We start from the raw sequence: 21,240 nt of genomic DNA, 5'->3' as shown, positions 1-21,240 counted from the left end.
CTATAATTTGCAACTCTCCTGGCACTCTTATGAAGCAAGCATGGCACTATAACCACTGCAACATTAATCATTTCATACTATGCTATTGTGTACTGAAATGCCCACTATGAATAATAATATTTTCTTTTAATACAGATCGAGTAATGTATATGTTTTTTACAGTACAGCCTCACATAATACAGCTTAAAAATGAGACTACATATGAGAATGGTCAAGTCACACTCATATGTGAAGCAGAAGGGGAGCCTATTCCAGCAATCACCTGGAAAAGAGCAGTGGATGGCATCACTTTTTCTGAAGGTGATAAGGTAACAGCAATTTAATATACAGTGATTTTCAAAAGCATTGTATATGCAGTGTTTTCTATATAATTAAATCTCATATTGGTCTCCAGTTCACCAAGTAACTTGTAGAAATGCAAGAATGATTTATTTTTTGAAAAGACAACTATCATAGTCAACCTAAAAATAAATTCATAAGAGAAAAATGTCAAATTTTAATATTAAAGATGTTTCTCATTAAGACACGAAGTTTTAAACTGTTAAGTTTTCCTACATACAGACGTTTGGTATACACTGAATCCATAAAATACCTTACTGGAATTTCAATTCCTCTACCTTGTACTATGAAAATGAAAATAATTTACATTCACAAAATCCTGGCTGTCATTTAACTCTTAACTCTTTCATATTTCTTTGTGCATTAGGAAAGTAGATTTCTGCTTTTACATAATTTATGTTAACTGAATTGGCATTTTCACACATGTAAAAATAATGAGATTAAATTTACATATAACTTACATTTTTCATTTAATTGATGTTTTCTTATATACATAACAATAATGAGAGACTCATTATATTCACTTATTTTAGCCTTAAAACATTATCAAGTAATCAGAGACTTACTTCCAATCCTAGATGAGGAGAGATTCTCTGATTACTCTAAGAGATAAAGCCTGATCTGTAATCTGTCCCCTGCCATCTCCCAGTTTGCCTGAATTCAGGTTCATTGAGTCAGACACATCCTCTGCTGCCTCCACTAGAAATTAAGCCCACTCTACACCGAGTAAGAAGTAGTTGAAATGGTATAGCCGTGAATTCTGTTTTAAAGCAGAATTTTTCAAACTTCAGTCATTTGACCATCAGTTTCATTTCTTTTCCATATTTACATGCTGCCTGGACTGTCATACACTTAATTTTTTTCTTTAAATTAAATTAGGTTTTTATTTTAATTATAAGCAAAAAGATGTCACATTTTAAAATTCACATCAAAGTAAATATGAAACTATAAAGTAAAATTTGTTTCAAAATAAGCCCTAAACTTAGCATGTGCACCTTCACTGGTACACATACCATAGTTTTAAAACACTTCTTTTATTTCAAACTTGCATAAAATTAACATGATACAAAGTTTGGCTATAAAATTTTGAGAACAAACCCTATTTGCCTTTCTTCTATTTGTGAGGTCAAGCACTTCCCTTCAACAAATAAATATGCTACATTGTTAATTAACGGGAAGAAAGTTCACAAATCTAGTAACAAAAACTCATTTAATTTGGTTCCCTTATAGCTCAGTAGGTAAAGAATCCATCTGCAATGCAGGAGACCCCGGTTCTATTCCTGGGATGGAAGATCCTCTGGAGAAGGGATAGGCTACCCACTCCAGTATTCTTGGGCTTCCCTTGTGGCTCAGTTGGTAAAGAATCTGCCTGCAATTGGGGAGACCCAGGTTTAATCCCTGCCTTGGGGAAATATTTCTATTTGTGAGATCAAGCACTTCCCTTCAGTAAATACACATACTACATTATTAATTAATGGGTAGAATGTTCACAAATCTTAGTAGCAAAAACTCATTTAATTTCAGTCCTTAACACCAAATGATCCTTCAAAATGATGCCAGTAAACTCAATAAATAAAGTATAGTAGAACTTCCCTGACTGGTAGTTAAGACTCTGGGCTTCCAATGCAGGGTGTGTGGGTTTGATCTCTGGTCAGGACCTAAGATCTCACATGCCTGCAATGTGGCCAAAATAAATTTAAATTTGTTTTAAATTAGGGAAAAAAATAGTGATTTAGCTTCAAAAGTAACTTATTTTTATTTTGCTGAAGTAAAATATGAAATGCTGGTCATAGTCTGAGTTTAGATCAGCTCAAACTTTGTGATTAAAATAATAGGATTATCTGTTCTTTTGCATTTATTTGAAAACTGTTTTTTTTTCCTGTGTCAAAGAAAACAACCATACTTACTGATTCACTGTTAACTTTAGTTAAGTCCAGATTGCTTTCTATTGCTTCACATAAATAGATGTATTTACACTGACATTTAAGGTTAAAAAGAAACAATACTTTAACAGTTATCTTTATACTTATATGCGGAAGTCATAGTTGTACCAAAGTGTTTCTATTTTGATTGTAGAAAAGTGACAAGCATTTTTCTCCATGAATTGAGTTACTGTGATCTGTACCATGCTTCAAATGTTCTTACAGAATAAAATACCAAGACAAAAGGGATTTCTAGAAACCATAAAGAGAGACAATTCTTTGATACAACCACTTGAATAATATGTTTTAAAATTTATATCAAATTAAATTCTTAGCATAAAGGTATTGATAATTTTACTATTGTGTTCATTATTATATTGTTTTATGCTCTAGGATATTATTTTCTGAGTAGGTACAGCTTTGGACCTAAAGGAAACTTCTAGAGTGGTTTTAAATGATTCATTTATGTAAACCACTTTTAATGGAGGGCAAAGGATAATGGAGTGAGTTTTTCACATTATATGAAAATCTCTACTAAAAATTCTTAATTTTATATATATATATATATATATATACATATATATATATAAAATATGAAGGTTACATTAGCCTTTTGGTATTTCCTCCTTTTTTCATTCTAAAGCAAATATGAGTTCTTGAAAATTACATTTAATAAAATGTAAACAGTAAAATAATCTTTAAAGTAACAGAAATTTCCATTGCTAATGTTTCCTGTACCATTTGCCCAAGTTCATTTAATAACCATCAACATCTTTTATTGAGGGCTTCTATGTTTCCATGTGCTGTCCTATGCACAAAGAATACAGCAGTGTAAAAAAAAAATGTTTTCTGCTTCATAGTGCACTGTTCAGGAGAGGAATCAAGGCATATTTAAAATTAGCAGTGTTTCACTTATGAATATGTAGTTCTGAAATGTGAAGTTTCATATCAAAATAGAAATTTTAAGTATATAAGTGGACTTCTACACCCTCCAGATATAGCTTTGGCATATTTTTCTGTGCTATCACAGACTTGGTTCAGCTTGTTCTTCTGACAGGCCTCTGCATTGGTGCATTTTGGAAAGTATATCATCTTCAGAACACCTCCTTTAAATTTGTTTAGGCTGACAAAAACTGCTTCAGTTCAGTTCAGTTCAGTGGCTCAGTCGTGTCTGACTCTGTGACCCCATGAATCGCAGCACGCCAGGCCTCCCTGTCCGTCAAACTCCCAGAGTTTACTCAAACTCATGCCCCCAATCCCTCCCAGCATCAGGGTCTTTTCCAGTGAGTCAACTCTTCACATGAGGTGGCCAAAGTATTGGAGTTTCAGTTTCAGCATCAGTCCTTCCAATGAACACCCAGGACTTATCTCCTTCAGGATGGACTGGTTGGATCTCCTTGCAGTCCAAGGGACTCAAGAGTCTTCTCCAACACCACAGTTCAAAAGCATCAATTTTTCGGCGCTCAGCTTTCTCCACAGACCACTGGAAGTGGTCATGTATGGATGTGAGAGTTGGATTACACCATTAACTTTTTTTAACTTTCTTAGACTGATTTAAGAAGAAAGTTAAAAAAAGTTAATGGTGTAATTTGCAACACCTTTATATTATAGAAAACAACTCAAGATTTTCAACTTCTTTTATCTCTTTTAATAGAATTTACAAAATGAGACTGCCAAAGCCACAATTACTGATTTAAGAAAGACAGCAGTGTTTCAAATATCTGCACTTTATTATAAAACTTGCAGTGAAGTGAAAATCTGAAATATGGTGACATATTTATAACATCATCTTTAATAATGAAAGTTTATAATTATTTTTAATGTACCTTTGTAAGTAGTTATACTTTGCAGAATTTTTACACCTGTATTTTTATAAGGAACTTTGTTAATACTTCTTTACCAAATCCTGAAGATGCATCTAGGGTGTAATTATAGTCAATTCTTAGTGCCTGATATTAAGATTGATAAAAGCAACAATAACAACAACTAGGGATAAATAAAACCAGCAAAAATGTTTTACTAAATAATTGAAAAAGAAATCATGATATGGCTGTTCAGATATTTTAAAGACAGCCATATCCAGTTGAACTATACATATTACTTACTGTAGGTGACTGTATCACAAAATAGTGAAGGGAATTTACGAAATTGCAGAGATGATCCAAGAATCAGGGATTGTAGATAATTAAATGTGTTAAATTCCAAGTGATAGAATTCCATTTCCATAAATTTCTGTATAACAGTTTGTATGATTATCAATGTCTAAAAGAAAATTCTTTAATTTGATATTACATTATATTAGAAAATCTTAAATAATATTAGTTATCCCAATATTCTGCCTTGTTGTGATATTAAAATTTGAGTTAATAATCAGGGGAAGGGGTGAGAAGTACCAAACCAAGGTTGTACATCAGAATCACATACAGAGATGTATACATGTGTACCTGTCTGAGCCTTTCTCCCTGGATAATGTCTAAGTCTCTCTTCCAGAGTTTCAAATGTACCATGTTGTTCAGTCATGTCTGACTCTTTGTGGCCCCATGGACTGCAGCATGCCAGGCTTACCTATACTTTACCATCACCCGAAGCTTGCTCATGTCCATTGAGTCAGTGATGCCATCCAACCATATCATTCTCTGTCGTCCCCTTATCTTCGTGCCTTGAATCTTGCCAAGCATTCAGGTCTTTTCTAATGAGTCAGCTCTTCACATCAGGTGGCCAAAGTGTTGGAGCTTCAGCTTCAACATCAGTCCTTCTGATGAACATTCAGGAATGATTTCCTTTATGGTTGACTGGTTTGATTCCTTTGCAATCCAAGGGACTCTCAAGAGTCTTCTGCAAACCCACAGTTCAAAAGCATCAATTCTTTGGTGTTCAGCCTTCTTTATAGTCCAACTTTCACATCCACATGTGACTACTGGAAAAATTATAGCTTTGATTATATGGAATTTGTTGGCAAAGTAATGTTTTGGCTTATAATATGCTGTATAGGTTTGTCATGACTTTTCTTCCAAGGAGCAAGTGTCTTTTAGTTTCATGCTGCGGTCACCATCTGCAATGATTTTGGAGCCCAAGAAAATAAAATCTGTCACTGTTTCTGTTGTTTCTCATCTCTTTTTCTTGAAGTGATGGGATCAGATGTCATTTTTGTTTTCTGAATGTTGAATTTTAAGCCAGCTTTTTCCACTCTCGTCTTTCACCTTCATCAAGAGGCTCTTTAGTCCCTCTTCACTTTCTGCCATAAGGGTGGTGTCATCTGCATTTGAGGTTATTGATATTTCTCCTGGCAATCTTGATTCCAGCTTGTGCTTCATCCAACCTGACATTTCTCGTGATGTATTCTGCATATAAGCGTGGTGACAATGTACAGCCTTGTCATCATACTCCTTTCCCAGTTTTGAACCAGTCTGTTGTTCCATGTCAGGTTTTAACTGTTGCTTCCTTACCTGCATACAGGTTTCTCAGGAGGCAGGTAAGATGGACTGGTATTCCCATCTCTTTAAGGATCTTCCATAATTTGTTGTGATCCACACAGTCAAAGGCTTTAGTGTAGCCAGTGAAACAGAAATAGATGTTTTTCTGGAATTCTCTTGTTTTTTTCATGTTCCAATGGATATTGGCAATTTGATCTCTGGTTCCTCTGCCTTTTCTAAAACCAGCTGGAATATCTGGAAGTTCTCAGTTCATGTACTGCTGAAGCCTTGCTTGAAGAACTTTGAGCATTAATTTGCTAGTGCGTGAGATGAGTGCATTTCTGCAGTAGTTTGAACATTCTTTGGTATTGCCTTTCTTTGGATTTCCCTGGTGGCTTAGATGGTAAAAGTGTCTGCCTACAATGTGGGAGACCTGGGTTTGATCCCTGGGTTGGGAAGATCCTCTGGAGAAGGAAATGGCAATCCACTCCAGTACTCTTGCCTGGAAAATCCAGTTGATGGTAGAGCTTGGTAGGTTAAAGTCCATGGGGTCGCAAAGAGTTGAACACGACTGAATGACTTCACTTTCACTTCTTTGAGATTGGAATGAAAACTGACCTTTTCCAGTCCTGTGGCCACTGTTTAGGTTTCCAAATTTGCTGGCATATTGTGTGCAGCAGTTTCACAGCATCATCTTTTAGGATATGAAATAGCTCAACTGGAATTCCATCACCTCCACTAGCTTTGTTCATAGTGATGCTTCCTCACTTGACTTCACACTCCAGGATGTCTGGCTCTAGGTGAGTGATTACACCATGGTGGTTATCTGGGTCATGAAGATCTTTTTTGTATCGTTCTTTTGTGTATTCTTGCCACCTCTTCTTAATTTCTTCTGCTTCTGTTAGATCCATACCATTTCTGTCCTTCATTGTATCTGTATGTGCATGAAATGTTTCCTTGGTATCTCTAATTTTCTTAAAGAGATCTCTAGTCTTTGCCATTCTATTGTTTTCCTCTATTTCTTTGCATTGATCACTGAGGACAGCTTTCTTATCTCTCCTTGCTAGTCTTTGGAACTCTGCATTCAGATCGGAATATCTTTCCTTTTCTCCTTGGCCTTTCACTTCTCTTCTCAGCTGTTTGTAAGGCCTCCTCAGACAATCACTTTGCCTTTTTCCATTTCTTTTTCTTGGGGATTGTTTTGATCACTGCCTCCTTGAAATGCCATGAATCTCCTTCCATAGTTCTTAAAGCACTCCATCAGATCTTCTCCCTTGAATCTATTTGTCACTTCCTGTGTATAATCATAAGGGATTTGACTTAGGTCATACATGAATGACCAAGTGATTTTTCCTACTTTCTTCAATTTAAGTCTGAATTTTGCAATAAGGAGTTCATGATCTGAGCCACAGTCAGCTCCCAGTCTTGTTTTTTCCTGACTGTATAAAGCTTATCCATCTTCATCTTCAAAGAATATATTCAATCTGAATTCAGTATTAACCATCTGCTGATGTCCATGTGTAGAGTCGTTTCTTGTGTTGTGGGAAGAGGGTGTTTGCTATGACCAGGAACAGCACCAGTTTCTAAGTATTCTTACAGTATCTCTGACAGTGATTAGGGAGTTTTATTTTGAAACTCCTCAAAATTGCTCTTGTGTGGGCACCCTGTAGAGAACCTCTACCTTTAAACTTACTATATTTCTTTCATCACAGCACCCCCACACACACACACACACATGAAAAGACACACCAACACTGAAATTAATGTGATCTAGATATCCAATGCAGCTATACATAAAATAAGATATATACAAATAATTTGTTTGTATAGCTCATGAATTTCAAATATGTTTGAATTGTATCCCCATTTCAAGTAAAATGACTTAGTTGCAACAGTGATTCTTTATTTCAGTTTCTGGATTTGCCACTTACCTTCTCTGTGGCTTTAGGTAAGTTGATTCATTTTTCAGTTCCATGATTGATAAAGTAAATCTCCATCAAACTCCAACATTTCACTATTCTGTACATCTTTCTCTTGAGTCAGTAGATAATCATATATTTTAAGATATACTTTTTATTTCCATGTGAATTCCATTTTAAATTCAGATATTTACTAATCTTTCAGTTTATGATTTTATAATAACTTAAGATATGAGGCAATGTATTTGCAATTTCTTTCCATGTAGCTTATCTGTACATGAAAAGCTGATTGCTTTGGTAATGTCTTTACATTGGGAAAAGGAAAGTTTCTGATTGTAAAGAAGAATGGTAAAGAGCATGCTTCTGGCACCTGTAGATTTTAATGCCAGTGTTTTTTTTTTGTCTTTCCACAGATAATGGGCTTTTCTGAAGGATTTTGTATATGAGTGACATTTTTAAAATCATCCTAATGCATTTTTTCATTGTAGTGCTCTGAGAGCAGTATTGTAGATCCCTGCTGGGCAGCAGGCAAATGGATACTTCTCTTCCTCATCTGATGTAGATGGTAGAATATAATTAGGCATGTTGGAAATCTTCCTGGGATGCTTCTGAGCTTGTTGAAAAGTGGATTTTCAATCATTTACAACTTTCTGAAATTTCTTTTCCAGCTCACAGCTCAAATAAAAAGTTTCTAAGATGACTAGTCATAAGTCCAACATGTAATTTAAAAAAAAACATTTTTAAGGAAATTCTAGGAAACAATTAAAAAATAAAAAAATATCATTTTTTCTTTTTAAAGTATTTATTAGTGAATGGTTATTTTAAAATATACATAAGTATTTCTAGCAGAAAGAAACCGTTATCTTTTTCATAGAATAATATATTAGTTGACAATTTTACCATGATTATCCTGGGAAAAACATTATTTACATACTGAAAGTTAGTTTTCTTTGTCTTTATAGCAGAAAATAATATCACCTTTTCTTGTAAATGCCATATTCTGCTTTAGACTTCATATGTTATTTACTTTATCTTTTGAAGGAATCTACTACCTTAGAGGAAAATATAAAATAATGTAGACAAAGAAATATGTAGATTTCAGTGAATATCCATAGACTTAACAAAAATAACAAATTTCCTAGTAAATGTAACTTTGATTTATTTATGCAATATTTTAGTGGAAGACAGTAAGTTCAAGAACAAAATGAAATAAATTTTAATGAATTGCTGTACATGTAGACAGTTAGACACAGATATCTGAAAATATTTCAGTAAACATTCCAGTAAGGAACTTGCAAAAATACATTTGATAAATTGTATTGTCAATTTTAAGCATGAAGCAAAAACAAATGTATAAAAGAATGTTAGTTACATGATAATTAATTTGTAAAATTGAATACATATTAATGAAAAGTACTTTAGCATGGTTACTATAATCCCATCACTACTTTTACTCATGGATTAACAGATAATAAACTTAAAAAATGTATATTAAACAAAGATCTTCAGTAATAACTATGTTCAGTCATATATCAAGTAGTTCTGTTTACTGAGTCTCCCTCTTAGGAGACTCTTCCTTGGCTATTATGTCTTGTCATGATGTGTATCTTAAAGCACCATCATTGCTGTTGTTTTGTAATCCACAGAAGTTCTTATTCAACTTTCCAAGTTCTTCATTCTTAGATGCCTAATTTTTTTTTAAGTCATATTTGATAGTGTTTCTACTTATAAGAAAATCATATTTATAGTCTACCAAATACATAGAAATGATGTAATTTTAATATCTGTGGATTCTATCATCTTTTCAAATGATGGGTAGGTGACTCAAATCACCCACTCTATTAACTTCTTTTATTCCCCAGCTTAAGTTTCATTGTCTATTATAATCATTATCATATATACACTCCTCAGTCTTTTTTTTTTTTTTGCTTTGAAAACTATTTCCAGAAAAATGCAAGTTATCCTTTAGCAAACCTCAGTGTCTATACCACATGTGTTGGAGGACACCTAAACTTAGCTGGAATCATTCTGAATGATCTCCCTTTAAAACTGTGACCCATAGCTTAATGCATGCTCTCTCTGTTTTGCAGTACTCAGCCCATATTTTCTTGGCAAGTACCTCATATATCTCCTCCATGCTCAAGTTCACAAACCTCCTCTCTCCTAAGAAAGCTCAGCTATTGAACTGGTTCCTCATTTACTAATAAAAACAATCAAAAGAACACTATAACCTGTTCCTATTGTTGCATCTACATTATGTGTAGGTGAACCTTATGTTACCATGAAGATAATATTCAAGTTTTTAATGTAGATACTAGTTCCAGCCTTTCTAACATATCATAGACATTAGCACAATCACTTATCTTTTCCCAACTTTCTTTTTTATTCACCACCTTATTTTTCCCATCAGAATTCAAAACTATTTTATTGTTGCTTTAATATATATTATTCCCTGGTGGTTCAAATGGTAAAGAATCTGCCCACAAAGTGGGAGACCAAATTCAATCCCTTGGTTGGGAAGATCCCTTGGAGAAGGGAATGACTATCCACTCCAATATTCTTTGCTGGAGAATTCAATGGACAGGGGAGCCTAGCTGGTTAGAGTCCATGCGTTCTGAAAGAATTGGACATGACTGAGCAGCTAGCACATATATATTACAGCATATAGTATGTAGATAACATGATATAATTTGCACATAGAATATATTTATGATATATACTATACATGAAATGGATATAAACATTCTTGCATGTCTTTTTTCCTGTATTTCCAATTTTGTTTTTCTTCCAGTTTTATTGAGGCATAATTGGGATAAAGCGCTATATAAGCTTTAAGACACACAGCATAATTATTTGACTTGTGTATATCATGAAGTGATTATCACAGTAGGTTTAGGGAACATTCAGTATCTCAGATATAAATAAAATTAAAGAAATAGAAAAAATGTTTCCTTATGGTGAGAACTAATAGGAACGGCTCTCTCAGTGTTCATATATAAATTTTTTTGTTGTTCAGTTGTTGTGTCCAGCTATTTGTGACCCCATAAGCTATAGCCTGCCAGATTCCTCTATTCTCCACTGTCTCTTGGAGTTTGCTCAAATTTTGCCCATTGAGTCAGCGATGCTCTCTCTCTCTCTTTTTATATATATATATATAAAATACATATATATGAAACTATATTCATTTAAATATAAATTTATATATGTATAAAGATATATGCTATATATAGCACATATAGCTTACAGTAGTTTTAATTATATTTATCATATTGTATCTTACATTCTTAATACACAAACTTAATACACAAAGTTTGTGTCTTTTGACTGCCTTAATCCACCCCTGCCTCTGGTCACCACCAATCTAAATATGAACTCTTTTTCTCTGAATTTGCTTATTTTTAGAATATATTAATAATTGACCTTTCATACTATGTGAGGTTCTGTTATACAATATTGTGACTCAGCAGTTCTATTATCTCACAATAATCTGTACCCATACTAAGGTATTACATAGTTATACAGCCACCCTTGGATCCAACATCACCCTATCTATAGTGGGCCAACATCAACTTCAGAGCACCTTGTCCATTGAGTCAGTGATACTATCCAACTACCTCATTTTCTCTACCTCCTTCTCCTGCCCTCCATCTTTCCCAGCATCAGGCTCTTTTCTAATGAGTCAACTCTTCTCAGCAGGTGGCCAAATTATTGGAGATTCAGCTTCAGCATCAGTACTTCCAATGAATGTTCAAGGTTATTTTCCTTTGATTGACTGATTTGATCTCCTTGAAGTCCAAGGGACTCTAAAGAGTCTTCTCCAGCACCAAAATTAGAAAGCTTCAATTCTTCAGTACTTGGCCTTCCATATGGTCCAACTTTCACATTTGTACATTACTGCTGTACATTGCTGTACAAACTGTACATTACTGCTGGAAAAAATACGTTGTTCAGTCACGAACTCATGTCCGACTCTTTGCGATCCCATGGACTGCAGCACACCACGCTTCCCTGTCCTTCACTATCTCCCAGAGTTTGCTCAAATTCATGTCCACTGAGTTGGTGATGCTACCCAACCATATCATTCTCTGCTGCCCTCTTCTCCTTTTGCTTCATTTTTTCCCAGCATCAAAGTCTTTTCCAATGTGTCGGCTCTTAGTGTCAGGTGGCCAGAAGATTGGAGTTTCAGATTTAGCAGCAGTCCTCCAATGAATATTCAGGGTTCATTTCCTTTAGGATTGACTTATTTGATCTCCTCACAGTCCAAGGAACTCTCAAGAGTCTTCTCCAGCTTCATCATTTCAAAGCATCTGTTCTTCAGTCTCAGCCTTCTTTATGGTCCTCCTCTCACATTTGTACATTACTACTGGAAAATCCCTAGCTTTGACTATACAGACTTTTGTTGGCAAAGTAGTATCTCTGTTTTGTAATAAGCCACCTATGTTTGTCATGGCTTTTCTTCCAACGAGCAAATGCCTTTTAATTTCATGGTTGCAGTCCCCGTCCACAGTGATTTTTGAGCCCAAGAAAATGAAATCTGTCACTGTTTCCATTTTTACCCACCTGTTTACCATGAAGTAATGGGACTGGACGCCATGATCTTAGTTTTTTGAATGTTGAGTTTTAAGCTAGCCTTTTCACTCTTCTCTTTCACCCTAATCAAGAGGCTGTTTAGTTCCTCCTCACTTTCTGCCTTTAGAGTGGTATCATCTGCATATCTGAGATTGTTGATATTTCTCCTAGCAGTCTTGATTCCAGCTTGTGATTCATCCTGCCTGACATTTTTCATGATGTACTCTGCATAAAAATTAAATAAGCAGCCTTGACATACTCTGATACAGATGGCAAGTAGGCATATGAAAAGATGCTCAACATCACCAATCATCAGAGAAATCCAAATCAAAACCACAGTGACATATAACCTTACACCTTTTGGAATGGCTATTATCAAAAAGGCAACAAATGTCAAGTGTTGGTGAAGATGTATAGAAAAGGGAGCCCTTGTGCACTGTTGGTGGGAATGTAAATTGGTACATCCACTATGGAAATCTGTGTAGAATCCTCATAAAACTAGAAGTGTAACTACTATATGATATATGACATAGCAATTCCACTACTGAGTATTCATTCACAGAAAATGTAATAGTAGTCATTTAGTTGCTAACCGTGTCTGACTCTTGGATGTTGAGAAAATGTAAATAGCAATTCAAAAAGATATATACATCCCTAGCTTAATTGCACCTTTATTTATAAGAGTCAAGGTACAGAAGCACCCTAAGCGTCCATCAGTGTATACATGGATAAAGAAGATGTGACATATAAATATTTTTCAGTCATAAAAAAAGAATGAACTCTTGCCAACATGTATGGTCCTAGAGGGCATTATGCCAACAGAAATAATTCAGACATAGAAAGACAAAACTACTATTTCACTTATATGTGGAATCTAAAAAACAATACAAATGAGCAAACATAACACAGCAGAGACAGACTTAAAGATATAGAGAATGAACAGGTGATTTGGTGGGTGGGGAATAAATAAATGAGAGACCTTAAGAGCTACAAGCTTCCAATTCCAAAATAAATGAGTCATGCGTATGAAATGCACAGTGTGGGTAACCATAGATATAGCCTTCATATGAAAGTGAAAGTGATATTCGCTCAGTTGTGTCTGACTCTTTTTTTTTTTTTCCAGTGGGTTTTGTCATACATTGATATGAATCAGCCATGGATTTACATGTATTCCCAATCCCGATCCCCCCTCCCACCTCCCTCTCCACCCGATTCCTCTGGGTCTTCCCAGTGCACCAGACCGGAGCACTTGTCTCGTGCATCCCACCTGGGCTGGTGATCTGTTTCACCATAGATAGCATACATGCTGTTCTTTTGAAATATCCCTTTGTGACAGCATTGATTGTAGCCTGCCAGGCTCCTCTGTTCATGGGATTTTCCAGTTAAGAATACTGGAGAGGGTTGCCAGTTCCTTCTCCAGGCCATCTTCCAGACCCAGGGATCGAACCCAGGTCTCCCACATTGCAGGCAGATGCTTTCCCATCTGAACTACCAGGGAAGCCCACCCTTCATGTATGAGTATATATTTTAAGTCTGTGTATATATGTAGACAGATAGATACTGGATTGGCTAGAAAGTTGTTTTGAATTTTTCTGTAAGATGTTATGAAAAACCTGAACAAACTTTTTAGCCAACCCAGTAACTACCATATTTGACTTCCAGATCTCATCTGAGCTGAGCCTCTATTCATTGAAAATCTCTTGAAAATGTTGTTTAATCCTGTTCTCTCTAAATTCTTCCTAGAATTACCTCTTGAATATATTCCGGTCTGGCTTTGATCACATGACTCCACAAAAGCTCTTTGGAAAGCTTATTACTAGTAACATTCACTTTTCTAAATTTTATCACAAATTAAGAAACCTAACTTTACTTTTTTACCTAAGAGAAGCATTGATCCAATTAAATAATCCTTTCTTCTTGTTGCATGGACTTTGACTTATGGTATGCCTGCGTGCATGCTAAGTTGCTTCAGTTGTATCCAACTCTTTGCAACCCTATCAACTGTATCCTGCCAGGCTCCTCTGTCCATGAGATTCTCCAGGCAAAAATACTGGAGTGGGTTGCCGTGCCCTCCTCCAGGGGATCTTCCAGATCCAGAGATCAAACCTGTGTCTCATGTCTCCTGCATTGAGTTGAGAGTTCTTTACCACTATTACCACCTGGGAAGCTATGGTTTCTGGTATACTTTCCTGATTTTCTCTCATCAGTCTTGGTCTTCTAATTGACCTCTATATTATCTAGGGCTCTAAATTGGGGTTTGTTATTAGATTCCTTTCTCTAACTATGCTTGTTCCCTTGATTTATTCATTTTGTCTCATGCCTTTAATTACCAACTAGATTCAAAAAAATCCAAAATTTTAACATGAGCTTTTCAACTAAACCCTAGTTGTCTGTATCCAGTCATCTACCAGGTAGCTACATCTGGATATTAAATAAGTACCTTGATGTAAAATACCCAATCCAGCTCTGTACATTGTCTCTAGTTCCACATCTTCCTCAGTCATCCCAATCTCATTAAATGGTGATTCCTTCCCTCTAGTAATATATTGTAAAATTTTTGGTATAATCTTTTGACTTTTATTTATTATTATACACACATTCAAATTTTATAAATCCTGTTATTCTTATTTTAAATATATTAAAATTGGGATCATTTCTCAAAACCCAACTGTTACTGCACTGGTACAAGCCAGCACAATTATTTGCCTGCATGCATGCTGAATCACTTCTGATGTCTCTGTGACCCTGTGGACCATGGCCCACCATATTCCTCTGTCCATGAGCTTCTCCAGGCCCGAATACTGGAGTGGGTTGTCATGCCCTCCTCCAAAGTATTTGCCTAGATTATTGCAAAAAACTTTTTAAATGTTTTAATGCATGCACCCTTGCCGCTTGTTATTCTTATTAAAATGGTGAAATCGGTCCATTGGAAATAAGCTGGATAATGTCACTCTGTGTTCAGAAGCCTCCAATAGCTTCTACTATCATTTGGAAATCCCTTTATTACCAGAACTGCTTTATATGATAGCATGTGTGTGTGTTAGTTGCTCATTCATGTCCGACTCTTTGTGATCGCTTAGACTGCAGCCCATCAGGCTCCTCTGTCAATGGAATTCTTCACTCAAGAATACTAGAGTGGGTTGCCATTCCCTTCTCCAGGGTATATTTCTGACCCAGGGATCGAACCTGGGTCTCCCACATTGTAGGCTGATTTTTTTTTTTACCTTCTGAGCCACCTGGGAAGCCCCCACATGATAGGTCACTTCAAATCTCCATTACCTTCATTTTCCCCTCAAGTCCTACTATGAAGATCAATTAATTTATTCCAAATAATATTTCACATTTCCTCCATCAATCCTTGGGTGCTGGAAGATTTTCAATAGTGTATGTACTTTATCCATCTCCAACTTCGAATGTACATTGTGAGATGTAAATGTAGTGATAGCCATCACAAGTCTATGATGTACTAATTGCAGTATGCAGTATGTATGAGTTTGCTGAGAGAGTCCTTAACTGCCAAACTGAAGTCTATGTAATAAGCCTGTTGGGTTTTAACTCTGGGTATGTCTAGATTAATTGCTGAGTTCTTCAGGTAAACTAAGTGTAAATTGTAGAACACTATTCTTTTAATTACAAAATCTGAAACTGGATAAGAAGTTAAACTATGTACAGAATAGTAGAACTGACTTACTATATGGATAGTTGCATTCAATTCTGAAGTTCACTGCATCTAGCCAAGTCATAGGAGCTGTGAATCTATTGGGACAAAAATTGAAAAGGAAAAACAAAATGCTAAAGTAATAATAGCGTACAAAGTGATAAATATTTGAATAAATTGATATAATATTCTGATTTCTTCGTGCACCATTTGCTTATTTAAACTAAAATATCCTCTGAGGCCAAGTGATAGAAAAGGTGATAATTAAGGAATTTCCATAGACAAATTTTAGAGAGGAAGGAGTTTAGCAAGCAATAGAATGGCACACTTATCCTGTGTATGCCATAAAGAGTTGGATCTCCTCTTTCTGTATCAGAAAAAAACATGCCTAACTGGCTGTTTTGATCAGCACCTTGATACCACATTGCATTATACTCTTCCAATACCTTCTCATAATATTTACAACAATCTGCCCTGTAATATAATTATTTACTAAACGTTCTATATCTGCGTATCCCAGCACACAATTAGAAACTTCTTGAGGGGTGTTTCTTTTTTCTTTCTTGTAGCAAAGCTAGCATAATTTCCCAGACCATCTCTGCTTCTGGCTCTGTTTCCACCATGCTCCCCTTTAATGATAACACCTGTAAATTTTTATCATCTAATGATTGATATATATCAATGTAAATATTGATCATCACAGACCTGTGTGAGCCATAATTTTCTTTTATAATAAAAGAATATAATATAGAAATATAGGCTTTTACCTTCTCTTTTAATGTTTCTGACAAAGTCCACATTGTGTCTTTTTCTTTCTATGGTTTAGGGTTGTAGTGTTAATTCATTCATTCCATACTTTGAAACTGCCTTAATACATCTTTTTGCCCTTGGTAAAGAAATAAATTTTGTTACCATTTGCAACTCCCTTTCTACTATGCATTATTTTATTTTCTTGATAACTTAGATCCTTTCTAGAGAGTACCTTCTCTTTTAATTGAAGACTTCTAGCAATTATAAAAAGTTGAGTTTGTATATGCAGAATTGTTTTAATTTGTCTTTTCTTTATGAAGAGATACTTTACCACAAAACAAACAAATTAAATCCAAAGCTAAACAAAATCAGCTCAAGGGAGTTTCTATGTTATACAAAATTTTAATTTTTAGTCATCTTTAAGAGGTAGCTTGTTTCTATGTCTATTTACTGAAAGGATTTGATGAAACTGTTTTGATATTTTTGTTTATACTTATTAGTTTTTAGTATTTATATGCATGTGTTATATATAGCATTTCCAATAAAATGATTTTGTTAATTCCATAATTGTTATACTCTAATACAACTGAGAAGAGTTCAACACAGAGCTAAGAAATATTTTTTATCTTCTTGAGCCTCCTCCCTGAAATGTAGTTTTGAGGCACTAAAGTAAAATATATGAGTCACTCAGTATAGCTATGCATTAGAACAGAGTGTATATTTTCTGTAACACTGCCAACACATATGACAGTAATTGTACACATTATTTTTATAGCATTTCTTATATATCCAGTGATGTATATATTTAATGTGTATTTGAAATGATGTGAGGTTTTAAAAGAAGGAAAAATGTGCACACACATTGGCAAGTAGTATTCTACTTTGTGATATATGGCTGGTGAAAGTGATACTGTTAATAGCAATGTGTTGTATACCATAATAATTTGCATATATGTGACAAAACGTTGTCAGTAGTGGTAAATTCCTTGCATTTTCTGATGATAAGTGTGGGACTAGTGACAATTTAAAATACTTGTTAGAATTCATATTTCCAGGCATATTGGTTGAAGAAAGGCTTGATTTATACTCTGACTTTTAACAATGACAACAGACAAAATTTATGCCGTGATGGATAGCATATTTTCCATGGGAGAAGAGAAACAAATGGCATGAGCCCTGTGATTGTCTGAGTGTCCCATGTAGAGAGTTTCCAGGCTGCTGCCCAAGGATGAAGAGTCTGACTCTTTTCTCTTGGTAGAGGAGCCAGGGTTCTGAGTTTGAATGATGAGGGTGCTAGAAATTACAGGATGGGGTACCAGAGAGGAGGGAGCTCTGTGGAGAAGAAATTCACACAGAGAGAGCTCCAGAGAGCTTCAGCACTGTCCCCAAGAGTCTTCAGCTGAGTACTGAGACGTGTGTGTGAGGAAACTGCGAGGCCACAGAAAGAACCACGGGAATCCTGGAGGGGGCTGCTTTAGTAATGCGGTCGAATTAGTCTTAAACTAAAGACTGTTCCCAGCTTACCTAGCAAAGTTTAAAAGCCTCGAAAGAATAAGATTGTTTTCAAGTAATTTAACAATATCTCATAAAAGAGATCATATATTATATATATATATATGTATATATATATAATGTATCAGATCACTAAATTTATATAATACTTATATCACTCATATATATATATATATATATCGCTCAAAGCATATAATTCACAGTATGTGGTATCTAATAAAAATCATGAGGTATACAAGATACATGAAAATATAACCCATATTAGGGAAATAAAAGCTAAATCAATCAAAAGAAACAGATCTATTGACAAAGGTGATAGTATTCGTAGATAGGAACATTCACATATCCTTTTTCTCCTTCTTTTAATACATATACTGCATATGTATGCAAGGTAGCTGAAAAGCATGAACATAATACAGAGAAATATAACAGCATAAAAGACTAAATCAAAATTCTAGAGATTAAAAAAAAAAACATAAAGGTTAGATTGGATTAACAGAAGATTAGGTACTGCAGAAGAAATGTCTAGTAAAATCAAAGAGGAAAATACAATTTATCCAAATGAAACAGATAGGAAAAAGACCTACGTATACTTAGAGCAGTCATGTGTCTTTTTCATGCTTCCAGTGAGTTGTGGCCAAAGAAGGCTCAGTACAGGGTCCTAATTTGTCTCATTAGATAGAGCAAAGAAAGAATGTTCCCAAAATATTTTGTATTTCTTCAAATTGAGGTTTTTCTGTTATAGAACATGTTATAGGGATTTACATAAAGATATACTATCAGGAGAGGATAATGACTATTGTTAAATTTATTGAATATATACTATGTGTCAGGCATTTTTTGAACATCTAACATTATTGTACTGCTTCCTGTTGGATACTGCTTTTCAAAAATCCTTCATTTATCTATAATTTGAACAAGATTGCCATACCACTTAGATACTGGTCACTAGCTACATCACTGATTGTAATAACATTTATCATATGTCTTGCACTGACCCTACACAAGCTTAAGTAATTCTAATCAGACCTAGGGGAAAGCAGCAAAAATTATGTATTGTGTATAAGCCAACCTGCACTGTGACAAATACTGCAAAATAATTACAGCAAAACCTCACTGGCTTTCAGTAACGAAATCCATGGATTTGTGAGTGGTCTGCAACAGTATGCACTAGATTTTAGTTTGGGTCTGATCTGCTCTGTATGTTTTAACAGCTGACAAAAATAAAGGGGCACATTCTATCTTGGTTATGTTGTTTAAAAATTTCCATGATAAAATGCATGATGCAAATTTAAAACAAAGACAGGAGGATGGTATAATACAATCCCACTTTCTACTGCATCTTCAATTGTTATCAATATTATGCCATTCCAATAATATTTTTAGTATTGCACTTCATCTGTTTTCTAATTGGTTAAGTTTATGTTACAGAGAAAACATTTTAAAATCTGAATTTAAAAAACATTAAAACAAACCTCTCATTTATTCAAAGCCTTGCAATAAAGGAGTCCACATTTTAGTTATTACATTACTTCCAGAGCAGTACAGTGTAAGCATGTGATATCAATGTTCACAGGTTAAGGTCAGTTATGTACATAAACCATTGCAATACCTCTGACCATCTTATAATAAATTGTTGAATAGGAAGGATTTCATTGTATAATGTGCCTTATTCATTTAGATCTCCTTTCTATCTTTGCAGTGTTGTGTGCCCTAAAACTAAAATTTAGCTCAAATAAGATATAACTTTTAGATTTTAATATCTTCTTGGCCTCTTTATCTCTTATTCATTTTTTAATAAGCAGTTGTTGTTACTTTGCTCTTTTCCATTATGAAGGATATACAGAAAAAATTGGAAAAAGCAATGATTATCAAAAACAGTAGTGACCATCTTGTTTTTCATAGTTACTTAACCTTGAAGAAAGCAATGAAATTTTACATGGATTGATAGCTTGAATCTGTGGGATTTTCCTACTGGCTTTCTATACTAGCCCCACACTTATGGCTTAAATTCCCATGTCCTGAATTTTCTGAAAAATCTTGAGATGAAATACGCTGTTCTGTTATCTTTGGATTTGATAAAAGTAGCTATCTTGTCATTCAGAGTAAGCAATAGCATTGCCAGAGTATGATCAGCTATACTACAAACACATTTCTTTTACTCTAATTTATTTGCTTAGAACTCCAGTCACAATGAATAATCATAATAAGTAATAGTGATATAGAAATACAGTTGGGATAATTAATATAACTTTAAGTAACATATAAATTTTGGAAATGTGATGCATAATTATTAGTACCCACAGATTTAAAGTCATTGAATAGTAACACAGAGCTTATGTCTGTATAAAACCAAGAAGGCCTATAACCAGTGAAGAAACTGTAAGTTAAGAAATTTTCCTGGACATATTACTCTTTATTTCATCAGTTTACCCTCCTTAGAGGAAGGGTAAATGTACATAAGTTTATTTCATAATATGAAAATAGGAATAAAATTAGGAAGGTCAGATCAAGCCCAGTGGAAAGAGGCCTTAATGCTAAGAATAAATATAGGAATCCTATGATTTTGAGAAGTTTTCATAAATTAATTCCAATAACCTTTGGAAAGAGTCTGTTTCCTTTTTTATGCATTTAACAGTTATGTCTTATTGCTACCTCTACATATTTGAAACTAAATTAGTTTACATTCAATAGAGATGCAATGGAATGCAATGTAAAATAATGCAAACAGAATATCTAGTAAAAAATCCACCCCCCCCCAAAAATGTATAACATATAATTAGAAAAAATATTATGTAACCAAAAGGTGAAAACTTTCTGTGTGTCTGTGTATCTTGGGTTCTCCATGGGTTGGTTCTCTATCAGCCCGCAATGTCAGGGGATCCCATGTGCTCAGCCTTTTTTTCTACAGCTGCTGTGTTCTCTCAGGTTTTCCAAAAGCCTTCTGGTGGCATATTCTCTCTACAACACTGAATTCTCTCTACACCACTGCCTCTTTCGCCATTTCCAGATTCCAGTCCACACTTCATTGTATCAAGGAATATACCTCTGACTCTAACCCACCCCTTCGATAACATCCCCACAATGAACCTGTGGTATTTTTCAGTTTATTTGTATTTTATTTTTAAAATGATATCTGTCTTCTCAGTTAAAGTTAA

At 34.7% G+C, this 21,240-nt stretch overlaps 1 protein-coding gene across 2 annotated transcripts in view; it reads left to right on the top strand.

Annotated features, from left to right (window-relative positions):
• The window catches only part of NCAM2 (neural cell adhesion molecule 2), a 550,011-nt gene that overhangs the window by 391,476 nt on the left and 137,295 nt on the right, over window positions 1–21,240 (top strand). For both annotated transcript variants that reach the window (XM_061134054.1, XM_061134055.1), the window contains exon 8: window positions 163–308. In XM_061134054.1, coding sequence (XP_060990037.1) covers window positions 163–308 — 146 coding nt within the window. The remainder of the gene's footprint in view (window positions 1–162; window positions 309–21,240) is intronic.

The sequence above is a fragment of the Dama dama genome, chromosome 31 (genome assembly GCF_033118175.1).
Source record: "Dama dama isolate Ldn47 chromosome 31, ASM3311817v1, whole genome shotgun sequence".
In the NCBI taxonomy this organism is placed as follows: Eukaryota; Metazoa; Chordata; class Mammalia; order Artiodactyla; family Cervidae; genus Dama; species Dama dama.
This window is presented reverse-complemented; position numbering and strand designations above follow the sequence as displayed.